Raw genomic sequence first — 25,197 nt, forward strand, 5'->3', positions numbered from 1 at the left:
ACCAAAAATACTTCAAACTAAACAAGAAAAAGAAAAAACAGTGTAAAATTTTAAATGGCGATAAACTATGAACATCTTTAAAAATTATAACAATAATTGGAGCTAAGACCATATTAGTTTCAGGCAAAGGGAAATGGAGTTGAACTCACGGATGTTGTACTCCTGAACTTTGTTGATGTAGCTGTAGATTGGTGAGTAGCCAAAGAAGACCAGCATCGTTGGTTCTCCATCAGATAGCTCTACCACATGAGCCGTGTGGCCTTCTACAGCATATGGAGGCGGTGGGGCGGGTTTCCGTGGTGACCAGGTGCGCCCGGGAATGTTGAACACCCACATCTCATCCGTTATGTTGTATGTCCCGGCTTCCAGCTTCCCCCCAAACATGTAAATGTCATCCTACAGGAGGGAATAATACGTTTCTTTTGAAGACCTTTAATAATTTTTACTCCGTTTCTGGGGATCTCAATTCTCACATTTTTATTTCCCCCGACCATTGAATTATGAGCAAAACATTTTAAAGAAACCAATATTGTTAAATTCATTAAATGAAGGGAACTTGTTACATACATTTTCTGTTATTACTAAATGACTGGTTTGTTAATTCTAAAATGATGAGCTACGTAAATGTAAAAACTTTTTTAGAGATTTAATCATCCAGTTAATTAATGTGTGTTTTATGGGGGAACTCAATTAAAACATATCAACCTCAGTTAATTTTTAACAGATTCGTTTTTAATAATGTTTAGTTCTGAATCATGGAAAATGACTGACATTCAAAGGGCTACAGATGCATAAATGATCTGTTTGTTTGTTTCTGACCTTGTAGAGAGCTAGTGAGTGTCCGTATCTGTTCAGGGGTCCGTCACCTGCAGGCACTGCGTCCCATGTGCTGCTGTCCAGATTGTAGCTGAGCACAGATACGGCACATGAATGATGAACGAATTAACAGCCAGCATTCCCCTGACAAATGTGGCTTACTTGAGGACCATGTGGTAGTTGGAGTAGTTGAAGGAATAGCCTCCCACCACCCACATCAGTCCAGAATGCACCAGAGCTCGATGGGATGCCCGACCCAGAGACTGAGTTGATGGCTTGATGCTGGGAAGTACCCAGAAGGCCTCAGTGGAGGGGACAGTGAGAGTGCAGTCTGGACCTGACATGGACAAAGCAAATCATTTATAGTTCAAATATATAATTTAGGCCCACGGGGCATGAAAATTAGATCACAAAAAGGTGAAGAAACAAAAGGAAATCGTCAATTCATTTTTCTACTTTAGTGCCCTCTAGTGGTAGATTATAAAAGTCCTGTGAACTTGGACGCCTTCCTGTTTTTCATTCTCTGAAGAGATCTGTTCCACAAGTTGTTTTTTTTTTAAGTAATGACCATTTTATTTTCAGTTATTTCATTTGTCCAATTAGGAGCCCATAAAATGAAGGGATTGTGTTTAAAAATGCTTTAGTTTTTCACATTTCTATGCAATCCTTTTGTTCAACCCATGGAATAAAAGCTGAAAGTCTGCACTTCAATGGCATCTGAGTTGTTTAAAATTCACTGTGGTAATGTACAGAAACAAAATTAGAAAGAATGTGTCTCTGTCCAAATATTTATGGTCCTGACTGTGTGTGTATACATATACACTGAATGCAATATGCTTCCATAAAGATATCAAACGTATGTAAAAGATAATCCCTAGATGTTAAAATAATATATATATATATATATATATATATATATATATATATATATATATATATATATATATATATATATATATATATATATATATTTTTTTTTTTAATTTGTCTCAGTTTTTTTATGACTTGCAAACATATTATTAAAACTGATCATTTTTCTAAATGCATTTCCTTCCTTTGCTGACAGCACCGTTCCAGCAGATGGCAGTGCTCTGTCAAATATTCAGGCTCATCAGTGGTATAAATTACATCCTTTATTTACTAATAATTGTATTTAAAAGATAATAATGAATCACAGATGTCAGAAGTAGGGAGTCTTTTATGCCCCTTTTTTTTATATATACACATATTCAACTGCAAATGCTCTACAGGCAATGACTAGTGAATATCAACTAGTGTGATTGTGACATGTGAAAGTTTGCGGTTTTTCCTGGCCTTCCCACAAAAACCCTCCCAACCCCCAGTCATAAAGTGTTATGTGTGCAGCTGTGAGAGGAACGTTTTGATATTATTATAGTCAAACATTGTATGCTTTTTTAGGTCACAATTGACAAGATATTACACCCTGTGTTATTAAAAGATTGAAACAAAAGCAAAATAAGGAAAAACCTAAAATCCTCGGCGGAGATTTTGATGTCTAAAAGGATGTTTTTGTTCTAGAAAGAAAGCAGTGTGCCGTATCCCGCTTGTGCACCTTGCCAGCTGTCGTTGCAAACGCACAGCTTCTCTCCAGTCAAGTCGCAGTAGCCGTGATCCGGACTGCCACAGTTGTGTTTGCAGTATGGAATGTCGCAGGCCTCTCCCTTCCAGTACTCCTCGCACTCGCAGTAGACGCGGCCCGCCATGGAGTTTGCTGCGCTGCATCTGCCATGGCCCGAACAGTTGTTTGGACAGGAGTTTATCCTAAGGGGGGAGGCACAGTTTGGCAGAAGGTCAAGTCTCAATCTTGAGACTGAATTGAACACAATGGACAAATGTTACTTTAGAAGAGCCTCGTGAAAACAAGGTAAATCATAGGAACTTGATGGAAAAACGGCAACTCAAAGCTCCAAATAGATTTATGGAGAGGCTCTGACTGTTGGATCAGAATCAGATGAAGTTGAATTTATTTCAAAGTCACTGGCAAAAAAAAAAAAAATAGGCCATTTTTCCTTTTCCAAAAAAAAAAAGCATTTTAAAATAATCTAACTAAGTGAAAAGACCTATATAGTGTGTGAATGGGACTGTGACTGTGAAGCTCTTTGGGCCTTTGAGGAAGGTAGAAAAGCGCTATACAAGAACACGGCAATTACCATTTACATAATTTAAAAACATATAAAAGACTGAAAAACACACAAAGAGTATAATAATAATCCAGAGGCATGAATAAACCCTAATCTAATACTTGCTTTTACAGTATGGTACCCACAGGGTGTTTAAGTGGTATTTACATGGTACTTTTTGTACCTACTGCATACTTATTTACATGGTACCCAGTAGATACTTTATATGGTACCTACTGGGTACTGTGGTACTTTTAGTACCTGCACAGTACTTATATGGTACTTGGTGGGTATTTAAGTGGTACTATTTGGTTTATGTGGTACCTTATTATTACTGGGTATTTATGCTGTACACAGTAAGTTTTTATATAGTTTTATGTAGCTACTGGATATTTGTGTTTTGTGGTAATGTCTTTTGCGGTACTTAGCACATGTAAGAACAGGGTAAGTACAAATAAAATACCTTCAATTTACTTCTTGCCTTATTGTATGTTTCATGGTATTTACCATGTGTAACAAGATAGTGGGTAAACAGAAACTGCCTTTGAAGTACTGTGAAGAAGGGCCCACAATTCTTACCAAGTAAGTTTATGTGTGTTTCATGGCACCTATCATCTGTCAGAGGATGGATAATTTATTATGTGCTACCTTATTGTGTTTTTCATGGTACTTACTTATCAATGAGAACAGAGATGGTAAACAGAAAGTACCATCTATTGCATGTTAGGCCTCACAGTAAATCGCAAATTTATCGTCATCGCTAAATCAAGTTGTGCAATTTGCATATCGCAAAAGTTGTCAAAGATTGCAATAAATGATAACCTTAAATGTGCTAATGTTCGCCTCCTAAATAGACGGGGATCATTTGGAGTATAATTTAAGGTTTTTTGACTCTTATTTAAATTAAACTGCTGCAGTGAAATAGAAATGATGTATTTAGTTGTTTTGTTTTTTGTTCATGTATCGCAAGTTATATCGTCATTGCAATATTGATCACTAATATCGCAAATCGCTAGTTTTTGCTCACAAATCATTGAAGAAAAACGGTTCAGTGCACTGTCTAGTGGGGTCTAGATGACCCAACTCCCAATGTTAAAGTGCCTAGGATAGCACAAGGGTTAAACAACATGACAACTTTAGTGTGTTTTGTACTGTAAAAGGAAGCTTTACCAAAACCTTTTCACCAAAAGTTGTCAAAGTTTCAGCAGCTAAAATCCGCTTCATCACATCAATAAGTTAGAAATCCAATAAGTTTGGAGCAAAAACCATGAAAAGCAGAAGGAAGTAATTCATCATTTGAAAACACAAAAGCAGGTTTGTTTCAGTGGAAACGTCACCGTGTCATCCTTTGTGGCTCATACATTCACTGTGTCCCACCACATGTCACTTAATTTTTCACTAAAGCTATAATTATTGGTAACCCTGAGGCTGAATGCTTCAGCAAAACAGACAATTTCTCTGCCGAACATGTTTCTTAGTGTCAATTTTTCTAATCTACACTAAATTAAATTGAGGTTGTCCTAAACTGTTGTGGCCTAGAGACTCAAGATACAGCTTGTCCTTTGTCTTTATGGTTTTGTGCTGATTTTAAATGATGTCCCTGAGACAAGCAGAACACGGAAAACAATCCCTCCAGAAGGCATGTTTTATCTGTTGACTATCTGGTTTGGTTGGACTTGGACACTATTTATTTTAGTTAGATATAGAGATCACAGTGTTCCAGTTCATTTTTCGGCCAGTCATTAAGTTTTAAAGGTCATCATTGTATGGATACTTAATCATTATTGATAACTCATAAATAATGAGAAAATGTATTATGCAATACTTAAAGAGAACTAAACATAATTCCTACAAAAACTGTGTAAAAATGTTTTTTTTTTGCCATTAGTCATTTTATTTTAAACAGTTAATGTTCAAATTTTCAGTTGGATTTCTTGATTATTCTGTTGATTCAGTCTTTACTTTAAATGTTGGAGCCCTGAACAGAAAAGGAAAAAGAAACCAATTGCTGTATCTGGAATGTAACTTGTAGAATGTAAAATAAAAAATAAAAACTATTGACTTATAGCTTTACGTCCCTATGTTACAGAACCCGTACAGCTGTTACATAGTTAAACAGTGTTTGGAAAAAATAAATAAATAAAAATAATTTTAAGTCAATTTTTTGTCTCAGTTTTTTAAGCCATTAGCAAATATTTTACTACTTTAGAAAGAAATCTTACAGACTTGAGCCCTAGATTGATCACCATGAGACTTTAACAGCGTTTTGCACAACATGTGGAGAGATTTTTTACTAATTACAGGATTTATAACTTATTATTTTGTCCATTTTGTCCAGTACTACGTTTGATAAGAAGTCATGTTGTACATGATAACTAGGGATGTAACGGATACAGGTATCTGCCCAAAAATTGATCTAATACTAAAAGTTGGTTGAAAACCACAGATATGAACATGATTATGTTGGTGAGTAAATAACTGGTTTCCAGAAAACTTTGTTAGTTTCTCGTACTGCAGTGTTTACTAGTGTCTTTACATAGTTAAGCGTAAAGACTTATAAAGAAGAAGATAGAGATTTCTTTTGCAGTATATGACTAATATAGTTCTTTAGATATATTCAAGAGTTGTTGCATTGTAACATTTCAGCCACACAATGTTCTGCTCTTTTAAAGTATGGCAACATTTCAGGTTTCTTAATCTTCAAAGACTCACTAGATTCAAAATTGTATTGTTGGTATTTTTAAGATGTTAGTGAGGCATTTTTGTGATGATACAGGACATTTATAAAGAAATTAAAATGGTTGGAGGTGAAAAAATAACATTCTAAATAGGTTGTGACAGCCTTATAAATGAAAACCAATATGGTTTTTGAGAAAACAAATCAATCTCAATGGCTATCATTGATGCTGTGGAAGAAATCACAAAAAGGACAAAAAGAAATATGCAGCTGGAATTTCCATTGACTTAAAAAACCAATTGGTGCTCTCAATTATGAAATCCTACTTGACAAACTGGAAGTGTCTGGGATAAGAGGACTAGCGCTAACTGTGTCAAAAGCTATTTAACAGGAAGAAAATAATTTGTCAAGATTGATGAATTTACATCGGAAGCCAAAGAGATAAGTTGTGGTGTCCCACAGGGACCAATTCTGGAACAGCTGCTATTCCCTATTTACATAAATAATATATTGAATTTTTCAAAAATTTTAAACTCATTATTTGCTGATGGCACAAATATACTGTGTTCTACAGACAATAATAGGGCTTATCAATGTGGTGAACATAGAGTTAAACAAAATCAAAATCATGGACGGACTACAACAAAATATCTTTGAACCAAGATAAAACCAAAGTGATGTTTTTTGGCAACTACACCGCCAATACCGAGCTCTCACTTGAAATAAATAATGTCATAATTGAAAGTGCTACAGAAATCAAATTCTTAGGGGTTGTTATCGATGACTAACTGAATTGGAAGCAACACATCAGATACATAAAAACTAAAGTTTCAAAAAGTATTTCAACCATAAGTAAATATATATATATATGGTGTATTAGAATACAACAGTAGATATTTATTGTACTGCTCCTTAATCTTACCATATTTCACCTACTGCATAGAAATTTAGTGGAATGATTTTAAGAGCTCATTATATCATCTCTTCCTACTTCAAAAATGAGCCATCAGAATTGTACATAAAGGCGACTATCCTGATCATCCAAACAATTTATTTATTTCAATTCAGACTTTTAAAACTGTAAGACCTTGTTGATTTTTACACCGCGCAACTTCTATACAGAGCTACTGGGAAATGGTTACCATACAATATCCAAAAACAGAAAGTGAAGGAGGTTACAAACTGAGGGGATGTAGGAACTTTAAGACCAAATTGATAAGAACGAATCAATGAGTATTATTACATATCTGTTACATGGTGTGTGATTCACTTAACTGTTTACTGAAATCCTGAATGAATGTTTTCTGAAAATAATCAATCTTCAATAAGCACTTGGGATTATCGGGGTTACAAAAACTATGCAAAACTATAAAATGAAATAACTCAGTAGTAGTATTATATATACTCACTTCTTCCCACTCCTATCCAAGCAATATATCCAGCTCTACTTGACTTTAGTTAATGATTAAAATTTTTTAATTAAGTAAATGTAACTTTAATGTGTCTTTGTTTTTGTTTGTTTGTATTTTATCTATGCATTTTATCGTTTCTGTAATGAGTTTGATAAATCTATGTGATTTCTTTTATAGTATTGTCTACAATTAATGCTTGACAAAAGCAAATCAATCAGTCAATCGACAAGCTCCCTGCTCTAGTCCATTCCGATCCATCTACATATAGACAAATAGATCAACGTACATCTTCGTTTTCCTCATCTGAGCTGGCATCTGGCTCAAACCTTTAGGTCTGGATAACACCACTATTGTTCACCATTTTTGTTGCGCCCATAATGTTAGGTTGGGGGTGTAAGGGGCTGTAAGGTCAGTGTAAATAGATGGATTATGGGAAATGGAGAATACTCTGAGGTGAAATTCTAATTAAGTCCTGCTGCTCTGCCGAAACTATGTCCTTGATTTTGACTGAAAACGGAAGAGTCATGATTTAAAAAAAAAAAAAAAAACACTAGGAACACTTTGAAAATAGATTAAAGGTTGATCAGAGTGGGACTTTGAAGCTTTAAAACTACTATTGAGTGAGTAATTGTGGAAGCATCAATTATTTTAACAGTATGTGTTGAACAGGGCAACTGTGGCTTTAAGGCAGAGCAGTTATTTTTCAGTTATTGGGTTGGTGGTTTTACTTCCAGCTAAGCGCCCCCTTCCACCAATGTGTGAACATCGTAATAAAAACGTTTGATTAGTTATAGGTTAAATGATGCTGTAAAGGTTTGGAACTATAGACATTTACACAAAATTCTCCCTTCTGCACTTTATAGAAGTATAAAAATGATGTATGAGGCCCAGAAATGTTGGCATCTATTCCAGTCTCCTATAAAAACTACAAAGAAAACTTTTCCTGATTAGAAGAGTATTATTTTTCCAATACTGACATGGTTGTGTACACATAAACATTCCTAAACTGTGTCTGACACAAGATTTTCTGGTATTTTTAAACTTTTTAGAGAAAAAGCTATTGATAAAAGAGCTGGAAAGAGAAACAGAAAGAGATTTAAAAGAAAAGCAAAGTATTTGGATTTGTGCAGACGTACGAGTAGAAGATATTGAAACCAGTGAGGTTGTAGGCAGCGTCGCTAAAGAAGTGCAGCAGAGCGTAGCCAGATGTCGTCATCACTTCAGGGATCGTCTCATTCCTTCGGGTTTCAGGTACTACCAGACCGCTGGGAAAAACAAGGAAAATCAGAGCTTTCTTAGGGGAAAGAAAGACGTTTTTTTTTTTTTTCTTTTTTTTTCAAACTGTTGTTTTTCGGGACTCCAACTTCAAAGCAGTCCCTGGAGACCTTTAGCAGCATTTCATCATAAATTGCATTTTAAAATATGACAGTGCTTTGCTTAAGGGTGCAGTCAGAGTGTAACACACAGAGAGGGTGCTGTATTTTCTTTGATGGTTTTCCATGTGGAGCTTTGGTTCCTTTCTGTGGTTCAGAGAAACACATTTAACAAAGGCACAGAACTGCTAATGTGAACGCCGTACCCTTAATGTGAACCGCTGCAGCAACAGCTTGGCACTTTCCTTTTGTTGACTGTAAGTATTAATGCTAGTCTTTGTGTGGTCAACTTTTTCCTTTGTCTGGTCGTCCAAATTGCTGCATTCATGGACTCAGTTGAACTTTTAAATGTAGATAAGCCAGAAAGTGTCAATTACTACAGTAAATTATGGTAAAGCTACAAAATTATGGATGTTACACTTTTAATAAGCATGTAGGAAATGAAAGACTGCCAACCACACACTTTTCCTGACATATGTTTGCGTGCACATGTGCATAAAAAGCAGTGGCATTCAGCTGTAATCTAACTAATTGCAATATTTTCCTCTCTATTATCCCCCTAACCCTGCAATTATGAGGCCTATTGTTTGGCTAAAAATAGAAACATTTTGCCTTCAAAAGGCCATATTTGTTGAGGCGTTTGAAAAGGTGCCAAAGGCTAAATAGGTAATTTCCACATCTACCTCCCATTCTTGCCTTTAATTCAGAGGGGCTTACCTGAAGACGGCAATCAGAGGGGCATAGATGGAGTCGCCGTCATAGACGTACATGTGGTCCCAGCTGCACTCAGTGGCAAAGTGATTGAAGCGCAGCCGGAGTTCTGTATTTGGACTGAGGATAAATGGAAATAAAATTCAGTTGGTGAATACAATTTCCAGTCTACTTCCTGAACCTCATTTTCAACTTCTATCCCACTCTGTGAAATGTTATAAACATGAGAGCATAAAAAACACCCACAGATATATGGATTTAGGCTTCATATGAAGAGGCTAGAATCACTGCCAGAACAATAAACCAAAAAAATAAACATAATGCAAACTCAGTTATGTTTCAATAAAAAAACATATTGAAAGAAATGTTCACTATTTTTTTTCCTTAACATGAAAATGGTTTCCTTTTTTAAGTACAGAAGTAAAGAAAATGTTTTTGGCTACCATTTGCAAATTTGAGTCTTTAATAATGCGAGAACAAATGTAAAATGTTTCAAGTAAAATGTAAAACGGTAGTCAGGAGGTAGAAGTGAATTAAAAGTAAACTTCTGAAGATGTAAGTTTTGTTGTCTCCTCTTTTCTTGCTTTTTTATAGACAGGCAAACTGAATTCCCTTTTTTAGCAGCCAAGCATGTGAAAAATGTACACTCACCTATCCACTTTACTAGGTACACCTGTCCAACTGCTCCTTAACCACAATTTCCAATAAGCAAATCACACGGCAACAACTTAATGCCTTGAGGTATGTGGACATGGTCTAGACCATCTGCCGCAGCTCAAACCGAACATTAGAATGGGGAAGAAAGGGGATTGAAGTGACTTTGAACGTGGCATAGCTGATGGTTTCAGACGGTCTGAGTATTTCAGAAACTGCTGATCCACTGGGATTTTCACCCACAACCATCTCTATGATTTACAGAGAATGGTCCACAAAAGAGAAAAAATCCACTGAGCAGCAGTTCTGTGAATGGAAATGCCTTGTTGATGCCAGAGGTGAGAGGAGAATGGCCAGACTGGTTCCAGTTGATAGTAAGGCAAGAGTAACTCAAAAAAAAACACTGGTTATAACCGAGGTCTGCAGAAGAACATCTCTGAACGCACAACATGTCCAACCTGTAGGCAGATGGGCTACACCAACAAGACCACAGTGGGTGTCACTCCTGTCAGCTTCGAACAGGAAACTAAGGCTACAATTCACACAGGCTCACCAAAAATAGACAATAGAAGATTGGAAAAGTTGTATGGTCTGATGATTCTCCATTTCTGCTGCCATATTCGAATGGTAGGGTCAGAATTTGGCATCTACAACATGAAACCATGGATCCATCCTGCCTTGAATAAATGGTGGTGGCAGTGTAATGGTGGGGGGGATATTTTGTTGGCACCTTTTCAGAATCAAATTACTTTTTGATCCAACACGGGGGAAATTTGTTCGTTACCGTAGCAAATGACAGCATTGTAAACATAAGAGGAAAAAAAAAGAATAAGAATAATAATATAAAAACAAAAAAACAAAAAATTAACATAAATGTAAACAGTAATGTGGTATAATTTAAAAAGCTATTTACAGACAGCGCAGGTAAAAAGCTGTGCAAAAAAAAACCCAGTAGTAGTACACATTGAGCATAGTTTCAACACCACAGCCTACCTGAGTATTGTTGCTGACCATGTCCATCCCTCTATCACCACAGTGTACCATTTTCTGATGGTTACTTCCAGCAGGATAAGGTGCCATGTCATTAAGCTGGAATCATGTCAGACTGGTTTCTTGAAGATGACAATGAGTTCACTGGACTCAAATGACCTCAACAGTCACCAGATCTCAACCCAATAGAGAACCTTTGGGATGTGGTGGAACGAGAGATTGACATCATGGATGCGCAGCCGACAAATCTGCAGCAACTGTGTGATGCTGTCATGTCAATATGGACCAAACTCTCTGAGGAATGTTTCCAGTACCTTGTTGAATCTATGCCAAAAAGGATTAAGGCAGTGATGGTACTAGCACCAACCGGGTACTAGCAAGGTGTACATAATAAAGTGGCTGGTGAGTGTATATATATCATTGGTAAAACATATTATAATCTAATTTATTCCAAACATACAGAATTATTTTAATTCAATTTAGTCCAGGTTGCTCACATCCACATAGACCTAGTTTTATGAGTGACCAACTATTTAGATTGAAGGGTTTTCTGGGTAATACCTATACTGAGCAAACAAAAAGTGACTGTGGACAGAAAAATTCTCTACCAAAAAGAGGAATAAAAGATGAGATGAACAAATACTGACACTAAAAGCTACTAAATGAATTACTTTGTTACTGTGCTGAACATCTTCTGTCAAACTGAGTCACGGCAGCCAAGCAAATTTTAACTTTTTCTTTTGTGGGAAAAAGGGGATTTGTTGTCTTTAGGATCTTTTAGGTACCCTGTGAGCCATGCATAGCATTCTGATTAACATAAAACATCAAATGCTTCACTTTCAATCAAAAAGACAAAGCTTTGTGCATTAAGCTGGCATGGCATGCCTCTTTGAGTAAATTGGCACAAAGCAACTCTTGATAGACAATCTTTGTCTATTTGCACAGCCATAAAGATCCCTTTATTTGAAGCCTTTAAGTCCGGTATAATCCAGGTGGAAAGCAAGAAGATTAGTGGTGATAAGTGGAGGATAAAAACGTTGCTACTTACTATCCCTCTATTAGCCAAGTGCATTTGGTTTTGTATTTGTAGTTTACGGGGCCATCTGTGAGGGAGCCCGACAGGTCTGTTAACCTGCAGAAAGAGAAGAAGAGAAAGAAAACAGTTCACTGATGAAATGTTTACAATCAGTTGGACAGACTCATATCATCATCCCTACAAAGCAGAAGGATTTAGGCTGCTTCAATCAGGTGATGGATTCACAATTATTGACCTTAGTCTGGTTCCATAATACGGAATCAGATCTGACAGTGTGGAGTTTGTAGGGGGGGCTGGGCTCAAACCTAGCTGGAGAGAATAACCACTCCATCTCTGGAGGTATTATAACAGATTCATTTTAAGAGTTTATACTATTTTATTTTTATTTATTTTTTTCCCTACTGGTCAGAGAACCAATCTGCAAATTTACCTCTGGATTTTCATTGTTTTGTTGTCTGTGTTTCATTAAGAGATTGTAATAGAGTTCCATTTAAAGTACAGTCAGAACTGTCCATGCCCCCATCATCTGAAAAACAACTTACTCTTCATTAATTTTGATTTTATCTTATTTGCTAGTTTGGCAGCAGTTCATTTTAATAAAATCTTAATTTCTGCTTTTTTACAACCCTTTTTCGTAGTTCAATTTTCTACAAGATTTAGCCTCTGTTTTTCTTGACCTGACTTTACCTTCAGTATTACAGCTGTGTCATCCGCAGCAACTATTGTTTTTGGATCATCACCTCATGTTCTGTGTCATGTTCTTGTTGGTCGTTATGCATCAAGCTTCTCATTTTTTTTTTTTTTTGTGAAAGTCTATGCTTGTATATTTGCAGGCAGGGAAGAAAAATTAGCCTCACTGGTACATTACAGACATCTTAGAATCACATGAGTTTGAGTTCCTGAATGACAGTTTTTTTTTTTTTTTAACATGACTGTAATTAATCTTTTAAAGAAGATTAGGAAAAACTTTTTTAATGTATTTTCAAAGTGTTCTGAAAGACGCACTCTAAGGAAAATTGTGTTTTTGGTATTTTTAACATGTTCTTGTGGTCTTTTTCTCATGGCGGAGGACGTATATAAAGAAAATTACGATTAAAATCATGTTTCTGAGTAGTTCTTCATTTGAATTATTGTGAATCAGATGAAACAAATGCAGTTGGAAAAAGCTTGTAGCTGTGACACAGAAGCTGGGCAGGCCTCAAGCTCCCTGCTCCTCTTGATTTTGATGCATCCACTTGTGGACAAATAGATCCATGTATGTCTTGGTTTTCCTCATCTGAGCTGGAATCTGGCTCAAAACATTACAGCTGGATAGCTCCAATATAAGCTAGTGGGAGAGCGAGTAAACAGTTGGATGATGGGAAATAGGGGCGGGCCTATGCCCCACCAACGGTCCCAGCCACAACTCTGAGGTGAATTTCAAATGAACTCCTGCTGCTCTGCAAAAACCGTCCTAGAAAACAACCAATTTTGTGATTTTGGTTAAAAATGGCATGTTCATAAAGTCAAAGATGATTGGAATGGGACTTTAATGGTCAAACAGGTTTAAAAATGTAATATTTGAGCTACTTTGTGCTGAGAGAATTGTGTTTTATCCAAATGTTTGCTACTGATCTCCATTCAAATGCAAAGCATGATTTAAAAAAAAAAAAGACTTAAAAGGAGTTGTACTTTTTGTGTTAAGATGTTTATAGGTGTAAAGGGCTTTAATGCTATATCTGTTTCAGGGTTGTATCATTTTTTTGAGTTAGACTAATTTCTTTTTTTATTTTTAATTACACCTTGTCTCCTTCCAAAAAAATATTGGTTTTAAACTTCAAGGTCTAACGTCTCCACGGTGGTGAGGGCTTTTATAAAATCAAAATGCCCCACGCCCTTGAATTTTGATCTAAAATAAAATTGATCAGCTGTAATTGAAAAAAGGTCGTCTTGTATTCTATCTCAACATCCTTGACCATGAGTGACTCCCAGCTTCCCTGCCAACAAGTCTTTTCTTTAATTGACAACACCTGCAGTCCTCCTTGCCATTTTGTCTTTTTTTCTCCGTCTAAAGTGTCACACTCTGAAATGGATGTAATAATACATTATTGATTCATTTTTTGAGCTGGCAGGAACAGGTCTCTCAGAGTTTTGACAGATAGTAACATTTCTGGCAGAAAAACATTATGCCTGCGAGCAGATAAAAACATGACATCCCACTCATGTCAAGGTAAGACAGACATTGGTTGCTATAGAGATCACAGCATGACATATTCACATGCTACAGTAATAATAGCCACAAGGAAAATGAGTGTGTGTGTTTGCAGCAAGAACAGGTCACACTTGTCAATCAGTGCAATTCTGATTTAGATGGAAACAATGGGGAATGAACACACTCACAGTTTTACACAAAGCATGTGAACATCACAGGCACTGCAGACATCGCCGCCTGCCTCAAGTTGAACAGTGTGTAACTGTGTGAGTTTGTGTATTCATTGTCTGAGACTCCAGCCTTTCTGCAGGCTTTGTGGTAATGATAGCATGCAATGAAAGAAGAAAAATTCAGCTCAATTTACCAGAGGAAGAATAGAATATAAAAAAAAAGATTAATGGCAAAATACCTGGCCAGATTTTGAAGTTTTATATATGGAGGCTAATAACATTTTTTATTAGCTTTAAAAGTGCTGTGAAACCCCTGAAGCATTGCTTTGACATTCACTTTTGTTAGCACAAACACTAAGAAATGACGCACTCACACCACAAATATGGTTAAACCTATAATTCTTTTTCAACCTGCGTATTTTTCTTGTTTACATTTTCCTTTGCACCTCATTATCAGCTTTTTCTAAAGCCCTGCAGAACCCTGACAATGACATCATTTTAGGAATCAAGTAAAACACTCAGAGCAGGGACATGAGGAGCAAGATTTAGAACACATTGCATTCATGCAATATGATGGTCTAATCTCAGATGTTCCATGCAGAGCTATTCATTTACTAAAACAGAGAACATTTTAGAGGGAAGTTTTAAAACATACAACCAGGTGTTGAATATAATGAGTCTGGGGGATTTGCGCTAAATTGTGCCGTTTGTGTAAAAAGAAAAACAAAGAAACCCAACAGCCTGCAGCCAAAATACATAAACTTGTCATTAAAAGCCCTACCAAATAAAACATCCAGCTCAGTGTTGTAAAATAAGAAAGCATTTCCTTTTTTTTATCATAAGAGCCCCATAAGAAAGAAAGACAATTTCTGGGTAGTTTATCTAGCTTTAAAAATTGCAAAAAACCAAGCAGAATAAAAAAATTAAGCATGATTTTAAATAGAAATAAAGCAAACTTTATTTAATTTAGAAGTAACCGAAAATTGAATGTCCCTTCATTTCCCTGTTTAGTTTTACCTCCTTTTAGGCTCTACAGCAGTTTAATCTTTTTTCTATAATCCCAGATTAACAATAATTTTATCTCGCTTTTATGGTTGAATGAACGATGGAAATGTCGATGATGAAAATTCAGTTTTTGTTTGCTGATGAAACCTGCCAGAAACCTTGACTACAAAAAAAGAAGGAAAAAAAAAAGCCTACCTACAGTAAACTCATGCTAACATCAGCAGTGCTACAATCTGCACTCTATACTTTGTTTCAGTATGAGTTTTGATGTAGAACAATTTATAAGATCCCTTTGGATAAAAATAATCAAGGACATTGCGTCTCTCAACTGGGTCACTGAGGCCTCATCCAAGAGCCAGGCATGAGGAAAAGGTTTAATGGCAAGCACCTTCTAGCCCAGGGGTGTCAAACACCAGACCTCAAGGGCCGGCCTGCTGTTGATTTTCCAGAAACCCTTGCTTATCTGCTGCTGATTACCTGGATCAGGTGTGTTCAGCTAATAAGGACCTTCAGTGGCAGGTTGGTTGGAAAACATGTTGCACACTGGCCCTCTTGGCCTGGATTCTGACACCCCTGTCTAGCCAGACCTCCAGCAATCAGGTTAAATAGCAAAGCCCCAAAGAGATGGATTGGCCTGTTCTTATGTGCAGTTAAAGGAAAAATGTTAAGCATTCCAATCCACAAAAATGAAAAATTGCTTTTAGTTTATGGAATGTCACTTCTCTAGTGGGCAAATGAGCCTCGACTCCCGCTCTTTACAGGAGTTATCCAGAGTGGGGGGGTGACAAGAAGTTATAGAGCTAGGTGTGGCCCCACAGCTTGGAGCCAGAACATAAAAGTTTTCCTCAGTAGACTGGACTGTGGCTTCCCTACACCTTTAGGTTTGGCTGATGAACGCTGATTGTCATGTCTGCTTATGTGCCCAATATCATCTGAGAGTACCCAGCTCTCTTGGAACAGTGGGAGAGAATCTTGGAGGGAACACCTTGTGGAGATTGTTTTCTGGACTTTAACGTTTTGAAGAAAAGAACAAAATGTCTTAAGAAGAAAACATGCCTCAGTTTTGCTGGATGACCACAGTCCTCTCATTAGCAATGACATCCTCCTTGATCTAAACTAAAGAAGCATTTTGTTGTTAGACTGCTGTACTAGTCACAATCTGTTAATGAACAACAAAGATACCAATAAGATGACACTTTTGGCTGTAGTCCAATGATCAAATTTGAAGCCTTGTGTTCTGAACACCTAAGGTGATCAAATATAGAGTGAGGGTCAGCTAGGAATGTCTCTCAGAAGAACCTATCATGACAGATATTCAACTGTCACCTTCAGAAGATCCTCCCATTACATTACAATCACCTGAATCTTGGTGATGTGCTCCATAAATGAAAAAAATCAAGTATTGATTGTCCTGTAGAACTTTGTAAGCACCAGTCAAGTACTGACAGGCCAAGTGTCACTAAAGGTGAGTGTTGGAGAAAATTGGTGAGAACATTGAACATGGCTGAAGCAGTTGGAACCTGCAAGAATGCCACCTGGATCTCCTTAAGGTTATTCATCCCCTAGATGATAGTTCTCTCTGTGGTGTAATGTCCGTTTGGGAGAATTGCCTCATAAAAAAATTGCCAGTTTGAGGTCAGTCAGACAAATGGCTCAACAATCCAACCAAAGTCTTCTTCAGGGATGCTCACTTGGAAAAGCCTTGAAACTTTGATTAAGCACGTCAAAGCCTTTTAAAGTAAATACGTAACCAAAACCAGAATTAATCCATACATAAAGCGCTCTGGATTATAAAGCCTGTTGTCGTTGTATGAAAAAAATTAAGTGCACCCAATAATGTGTAAAATGCAGTAGTTTTAACTCAAGAGTACCCCTCATGTTCTGTTTGCATTGTGTTCTTGCAAGACTTTAACATTTTTTTCTTTACCTTACAACCTGCAAAAAGTGTGTGTGGTTATGTTATACTTAGTGAACAGCTATTCCTTTCATTCCTTTTTAGTATGGTAAACTAACCTTTCCTTTCAAGCGCATGCTGCTCAAATGCAATGCAAGTAAAATTCAAATTACTGGATTGAAATGAGTTTTCCACTGTTGTGTTAATTTCTTACCCTACTTGTGATAAGAATATGCATAATGGATGAAAGAGTAATTAGTTATTTTAAAATAATTTTTTTTTTAAATAAGTAATCCCTGTAGGATATAGCGTAATAACTTATTTTGAGTATTTAAAAATAAAATGACATTGTTGTGAGATTATTCAAAATGTTTAAATTGTAAGACAAAGTATTAACAACTGATTGCTATATTTTTTTAATAATATATACAGGTTTTGGAGAGCAGAAGCAGATCCAGCCCCACGTTTGAATTTCTTTGTAAAATGAGAAGACTCAAGACAGTCCAGTGACAAACCTCAGCCATTTTATGACAATGTGGAAAAGTCTTTTGGCATTAATAGTTAACACACAACTAACTGAGGCCTCAAGAAGCAGCTTAAAAATGGTGATCCAGGAAACCTTTTATTGATGCTCCTGAAAAAGCCTGGTGGGGCGGAAGACACACATGCAGGAGGTGGTGCTCACAGCTAGCTGAGCTGATGAATGGCCAAGAAACGGACGATTATAGTCAACAACATGAAGCTAATGTAATATTTTTTTAAAGCAACAACATAATAGGTAATACACATAAATGCCAGCAACTATCCAGGGGAGGTTGATTGGGTGGAGAAGGAAGAGGCAGGGCAGACAGATCAGGGTAATAAAACAGACAGGGCAGTGAGTAGGAGGTACGTAGGAAGCCAGTCCAGTACCCTTTGAAATATTCATCTGCTCCTGGTGAATAATAGATGGTATATAGAAGGCAGATGCATCAGGAAGAGGCAGATAAATAGATAGAATAAAGCAATAGGGGCAGACTACAAGAGAACCTAATATCCTCAGGTAGTGTAAGGTTAATCTGTTTCATTCCCTTTGCTGCTGTGTCCAAATATGGGATAAGCCACCTCCCCTCTCCTGTCATGCAATAGACACTCTCCGAGGAGCTTTTACTCAGTTTGTCATCTGTTTAATAAAACATTATCATGAAGCTGGACTCATCTCCCCTGTGTCGAAACCTTCACCCATATCTACCTGTTATACATTATTTTCATTTAGTTGTCATAATTTTTGTGCAGTATACATCTGCAGACATCTGCAAATACATCTACGAGAGAATATAGTTAGAATGTTATTTTTTAAAGCTTCTTTTTTTTCGTTGCTCAAATTTTTTCAATGCTTAACATAACGTTATGTTATGTTCAGTTAGAAAATAAGGATTCAGTGTGACAGTCAGTTTTTAGCTCCCTGTTTTCATCACATCAAAACATTCAATTCATGCTCATTTAATGTTAAATTTGTTCTCAACTTTTTTGTCAAAAAATGTGAATAAGTGTTTTCAAAGGCAGCATTTTAATTTATTCTGCTGTGGAATGTTCCAACTGAGTCACTGAGAAACCCAGAGCCAGTGAAAACCTTCAGTCTTAAAGCATGTTTTATTTTGAAAAGCTTTTAACTTTTACTGATGCTGTTGATTTTTACCTTTGAGATTTGGGGATTACAACATAAAGGCATTAACAAATTAAAAAAATTGTTATTGTAACTCAAAACATATGAGAAAATGATACCTATGTAAGTCTTTAAAGACCCACTCTAATGAAAAACATGTTTTGGGTGCTTTTAGCATTTTTCTCATGATGGAGGACATATTTAAAGAAAATTCAGATTAAAATTGCATTTCTGAGTATGTTCTCTTTCAAATGGTCGTAAATAGGGCACAGATGAAAAAATGCAGTTGGAAAAAGCTTGTAAGGGTGATGTACTACAGCAAGACACAGGTTTCCTGCACCTCTCCATGCTCAAATCTTATTTCATGGAGATTATGGTAAGGATGGACACACACTTTTCTAAGGTCCTTGGCCCCTTGCTTTTAAACATTTGCATGCTTCCACTGGGGAACATCATCAGAAGTCACAACATCAGCTTGTGAAATCAAGGATGGCAAATAATTTTGAAGCTCAACCAGGAAAAAAATGAAATTTTAGTTATTGGCCCTGAAGCTAAGAGAGAGAAACACTTTTTGAAGCTAAAAGAACTTTCATTAAGACATCCAGGAACAGCCAGAAACCTGGGGGGTATCCGTGTCCCTGTGGGGTGGGTTCTGGCCCTTGTCCCTGAGTGCTGGGCCTCGCCAAATTTCCAACTGTGGCCGAGCCTGGTCGGGCCATGCCAGAGAGCTAACACTCAATTGAGCACATGTGTTAGCTCACCTTTGCACTAATAGTTTGCGTGATTGAATGAAATATTTCACACTAGTTGGTTTGAAGGCATAAGTATGCATGTGTGAACACTGTTTTGTGTACATGTTGACATGTGGACATTTTTTCCAGCTAGCAGGTATGTTTGTAACATTTGAGTGTGTGTGGACATGCCCCGCACTTTGAGATTTGTATTACATCTGTACCTTACCATAATGATAAACATCCAGTAAACTTGTTGCTTTATGCTGCTTCATGGTTTTACCCCCCCCTCCTATTATCACCCTCCTATCCCCCCTCTCTAACATCCCTCTCTCTTCTTCCCTCCTTTCCTTTTCCGTCCTGTCCAACACAAAAGATTTTCAAATATGATTGAAATGAATAAAGTTTGGCCTCAATTACAAAAGGGGTTTATTCAGATATACCTCTGGTCTGTCTGAAGATTTATAACCCCTGTTGTTAAAGTGAAATATGTCCAACACAAGAGGCCTTTAGCTCTCATCTGTCTGCCCAGCTGTTGGACAGGACAAGTTTAAAAAAAGAAAAAAAGAAACCTGTGTGTTATTTGCAATTCTAAGCTAACCTTTATCCCTCATGTTAAACATGTGGTTAAAACTGGTTTTATCACCTTAGACATTTGGTTAGGATGCGCCCACTACTCTCTCTTGCTAATATGAAGATGCTAATGCATGCTTGTATTAGTTAAATTGATTATTGTAACGCACTGCTTGCTGGTCTTCCAAAAACTAACATTAAGAACCGTCAGCTTCTCCAGAACTCTGCTGCACGAGTTCTCACCAAAACCAGGAGGCGGGCTCATATCACTCCAACTTTAAAATCCCTGCATTGGTTCCCCACATGCTTCAGGATTGTTTTTAAATGTCTTAATGGTCAAAAGCTATGGCGATGCCTCCTTTTAGCACTATGGCCCTTGTTTAGTCTGCCAGAGGACCTGAGAGCTGCAGCGAGCATAGTTGCTTTTAAGAAAACGCTCAAGACCCATCTTTGTAATCTGGCTTTTAGCTCATTTTACCATTTTTATTTTTTTAATCTATTTATTTTATTTTGTATATATTTATCTATTTATTTGGCCTGTGAATTTACACTGCTGTTAATCGTTTATTTTAATATTCAATGTTTTATTGTTTATTGCTTTTATCCGTATATTTACTTTTTAATTCTCATTTTTATTTTCATCTTATTTCCAGTGATTCGTCAGTTGGGTCCTCTCCCTCTGGGTTGGCTGCTGTTCAGCTGCTGCAGTTATAGATGGGGACCTGCATCACCACTTAGCTGTGGTGGGGCTGGTCCCCGCCTGTGATGCTGCATTTGGCTGGCTATGCAGCTATTTACAGAGAGGGAGGTCCCAAATATTAGCCTTTCCAACATCCAACATTTTGTTTTTTCGTCTTCAGCCCATTTCCCACCGTCTATCCCCATCAGAAAGGGGGTGGTGAGGGGTAAAGGGGTGGTGTGTAGGTCTGGGGAGGGGGCTCTACTTTTAATTTTCATGCTTGTTTTTATATTATTCATTTTGTTTTGTTTTAATGTAAGGCACTTTGTGCTATGTTTTTATATGAAAAGTGCTATATAAATAAAGTTTGATTTGATACATCCGCTTGTAGACGACTAGATCCATGTACGTCTTCGTTTTTCTTGTCTGAGCTGACATCCAGCTCCAAACTGTATGGCTGGATATCTCCAACATTGCTTCCCAATTTTATTGCACCAGTAATGTTATGTTGCGGTTGTGAGGCGCTGTAAGATACTGGGAGAGCATGTAAATAGATGTGTGTCAGGAAGTGGGGGCAGAGACCAACAGTCACGCCCACAATTTAGAGACGAATTTATAATGAATTCCTCTAATATTTCCAAGAAAATGACAATGCTTTTTTTTTTAATTTAGGCTAAAAGCGGCATTAAAACACCACTGGGAACACCTAAAATAGATCACAAGGTGACTGGAGTGGGAATTTAACAAGTAGCGACTCATCCTAAATTTGGAAAAATGTATAGATCTTTAAGCAATTCAAAAACCAATATAAAAACCTATTATGAAAGTTTACATAATTTATACAAAATTACATCTTATGTGAGAATTATCAGTGCCATTTTATGACACAACTTGATGAAACCAGCAGCTGCTGGAATAAAATCTAATAATAGTCATTTCACCACAAAAATGCAAAAGATTATGGTCCTTTGCCTATTTTTGCACCTTCCTTGAGGGCATAACATCTGTAATGAGATCATGTGCCAGCCTGTTGAAACAACACAAAAAAAAAAAATCGGTATGCAGATCAAACCGTTTAGCAGGTGAGGCAAAATCCCATTTGACTCCAGAGCCTTTGCATTGGAAAGACGTGTTATGGATTATAAAAAGCCTAAAGCTGGCTTTTTTCACGAGATTTGTTTAGCTTTTCTACTTGGATGGTCTATAACAGTCAATCCAACCACACATTGTACAGTGCAAAGAATAGATATAGCAACTAGCCTAAAGAGTCAACAAAGTTCCTAATTTGTGAAGAACAATCTTCAGACCTGGTTCCAACAAAGAATTATTTTTAAAAGAAATTTACTCTGATCAAAGACTTAAATCACAGGCAAATATCTGTGCCTACCCTCTCCATCTACATATTTAATGAGTTTCTTTTGAACAAACCTTCAGAACAGTGTCAAGGAACAAGAATCTCCCATGATAAGTATATGTAGATTTAAAATTAATTATAAAATTGAGATCAGTCGAGTAAGAGTGAAGAGCTGAGCTCTAAGTGCAATTACGGTAGATCCGAAACATTCCATTCTGAAAAATCCTTTATGAATTTGGTTTTGCCTCTGAAAGGCAGTGTTCCCTACAGATTCTGATGTGGAGAAAACATTAAATTAAGAAGTATGGCTCCTAGACGTATTTCAGCTTGGCACCATTGTGTTACAATGTCCAGTTAATGCATCAGGAGACTTTAGATTTAATGGCTTTTGATTGTCTAGAAAGGAAATCAAATTACACAAGAGGTGGCCTTTAAGTGGCAGTGTGGCTGTTCTTATACCTGACTAAATTACACAAATTAAAGTGGCTATTTGCTCCACAAAAAGGGGAAAAAACACAAGTTACAGAATGTTTGAATCTTGCTTTCTTTTTCTTCTCCTCCTTCACCTTTGATCATGCTATCATACAATCATGCAATGAGAACTCCAAAAGATGCAACTTGCATCATTTAACCATCTATGTTGATCAGAATTCAAATAACTTAAATCATGATTGATAAAAAGCTAAAACAGCAATTCACCTTGTCAGGGATTAGGAAGTTTTTTTTCATGTAATATATTTCCATTAGAACAAGATTCCTATTGAAAACTTTTTTTTGACAGAAGCCAAATTGACATTGGCCCAAAACCTTATAACACAACTGAAATTTGAATTTAAAAAAAACCTAGCAATAGTTTATTTATATTTATTATTGATTTCTACTTTGTCTGACTTTCTACCAAAAATTCTGGCAACACTTGTCTGGCGTGTATGGAAGGTAGATGGCCCAAGACTGAATTTAACAAAACTGTCATGTTTAAGGTTTTCAGCTTAGATTCTTTAAAGATTGTTGAGTTGGGTTGAAAAACTCACATCAGTAAGGTGGGCACACTTGAGGTTTATTTATTTATTTATTTTGTATCATATTGACTTAATTTTATTGAATGACTTTATGAACTCTGCATACAAAAGCCCCTGTGTTAAAGGGTTAATGTTTGCAACTACATACAAGAACCATTCTACCCCTCTGTGGTGGTGAGTGCACTCTTAAGTGCTGCTCGGAACACAGAAATAAAGCCAGGGATGCAAACAAAATAAACAAGGTCATCCATAAGCCAAAACAAATATTTGAACATCGGCTGGACAGGCTCGAGACAGTGAGGGACAGAAGAGCACTGGATAAACTTCTAAGTAACATGGAAAAGTCATCACATCTGAGCAGAAGCAGCAAGCTTGCTCTCCAGTAGACATTTACAACTCAGTTTTTACAAAGACAACGTAAGGAGATCATTATCGCTGTCTGCTTATAGGCTGTGACTCACCCTTAGGTAACCAGCATATGCAGAAATGGAAATGGGGCTGACACAATGTACAGTTTTATCACAAGTTCCCTTTAATACAAACTAAGGCAATTTGAACATCTGTTTTAATGATAATAATTTGCTCATTTACTCATTTGTTTTGAATTTTGTTTCTCCTTATGTATATTCGGTATTCTAACTTTTTCTCTTTACTGTTATTCTTTGATAAGGTTATTTTCCTTGGTTGTTGTTAACACCATTTCCCTAACAGGAATAATAAAGTGCATTCTATTCTATTTTACTGTTATTTTATTCTAATACATAAAAAACTAAGTTCTAAACTGTGTTAAAAAAGGACAAAATGGCACATTGCAGGAAAAAAAGCTGAAAAGAAATGATATTCCTATATAGATTAATGCAAAAGATAAAAAATAATACTCACTCTCATTAGCATATTTTAACTCATTAAACAAAGAAGAATTACAAACATCATGTATTAATAAATATTCATATACATTATAAGAAAATGCCTCAAAACATTTTAACAGCTTTAGATATTTTTAAATAACGTTATTTTATGTTAAAATCGGGCTCCAAATATATCATAATACTCAAATCTTTAAAAAAAAAGAATAATAATCCTTGAATGCAGGAAGATGGCAATGTCCCTAAGTCTTCCAAGAATAAAACAATGGGATAAAATCTAAAAACGATATTTATATTAAACATTTATATAAATAAACCCAAAAAACAAGCCTTGAAGGAAATTGCTATTTGTATTTGCTGTGAATCTTTATTACAGTTCTGTTAGATGGTGGGAGTTTATTTTTCTCCATCCCTGATTTACAACAATTTCTGATGCAAAGGCTTCAAAATTTCATATTATGTTCCATCTGGCAATTCAGTGTCCTTGAATAATCTGCGGTTATTGGAAATCCCATCGCCAGAGGAGCCAGATTATCAGTGTTCTCCACAGTAACCTCAAAGCTTTATGTACAGACTCAGCCGCCGCCGCTGCCTTTTAAAAGAACCCGTACATTATTTCACTCCTGCAACGGGGGTGTTATCTTCCCCTGACGGCACATCCAGCATCCAATTTCCACAGCATTTATCATTGTATTAAGTTCAAACAGTCCTCTGATAAAACAGTGCGTAATATTATCTGTGACAACTCCAGAAAGCTGCCCAAAACTCCCACAGTGTGTAAAATACAGAAGATAGCAGCAGCAGAGCGGCATAAAGCCTAGAGACGGATAACCAGGCGACACAGAGATGACAGATGCATTGTTCACACCGCTAAGCATGCACATATACACACACACACTCAAGGGCAGGGGTCTTCGAGCTGGGGCCCAAGGTGAAGATTGAGAGATCTCTGTGTGTAAGCATGAGTGTGTGTGCCAGTCAGAGTGAATAAAAAAAAAAGAAGAGATAAATGACCAACAATTGAATAACCTTGACCTTCTCTGCAGATATCCTTTATTAAAAATCAAGAAAAACCCTTCAACTGGGAATAAAGAGGGTGGGGAGTGTGTGGTAGTGTGCCCGTGTGTACATGTGTGTGTGTGCACAAGAGTAGGAGAGTCTATGATTGATATTACTGGGTCTCTATCACCTACGGTAAAGTCATGGTCCAATGGCTTTCACACCAGCACATCATTCAGTGCAAGCACCACCAGTTTCTCT

General features: G+C 36.7%; 1 protein-coding gene across 1 annotated transcript in view; it reads right to left on the bottom strand.

The window, feature by feature from the left end:
- The window catches only part of LOC101172102 (attractin-like protein 1), a gene marked incomplete in the record, with an annotated part of 241,418 nt that overhangs the window by 196,154 nt on the left and 20,067 nt on the right, over positions 1-25,197 (bottom strand). The window contains 7 exon segments of the mRNA XM_023963706.1: positions 150-396; positions 820-907; positions 979-1,153; positions 2,390-2,598; positions 8,183-8,311; positions 9,137-9,250; positions 11,823-11,906. Coding sequence (XP_023819474.1) covers positions 150-396; positions 820-907; positions 979-1,153; positions 2,390-2,598; positions 8,183-8,311; positions 9,137-9,250; positions 11,823-11,906 — 1,046 coding nt within the window.

The sequence above is a fragment of the Oryzias latipes genome, chromosome 15 (assembly GCF_002234675.1).
Source record: "Oryzias latipes chromosome 15, ASM223467v1".
NCBI lineage: Eukaryota > Metazoa > Chordata > Actinopteri > Beloniformes > Adrianichthyidae > Oryzias > Oryzias latipes.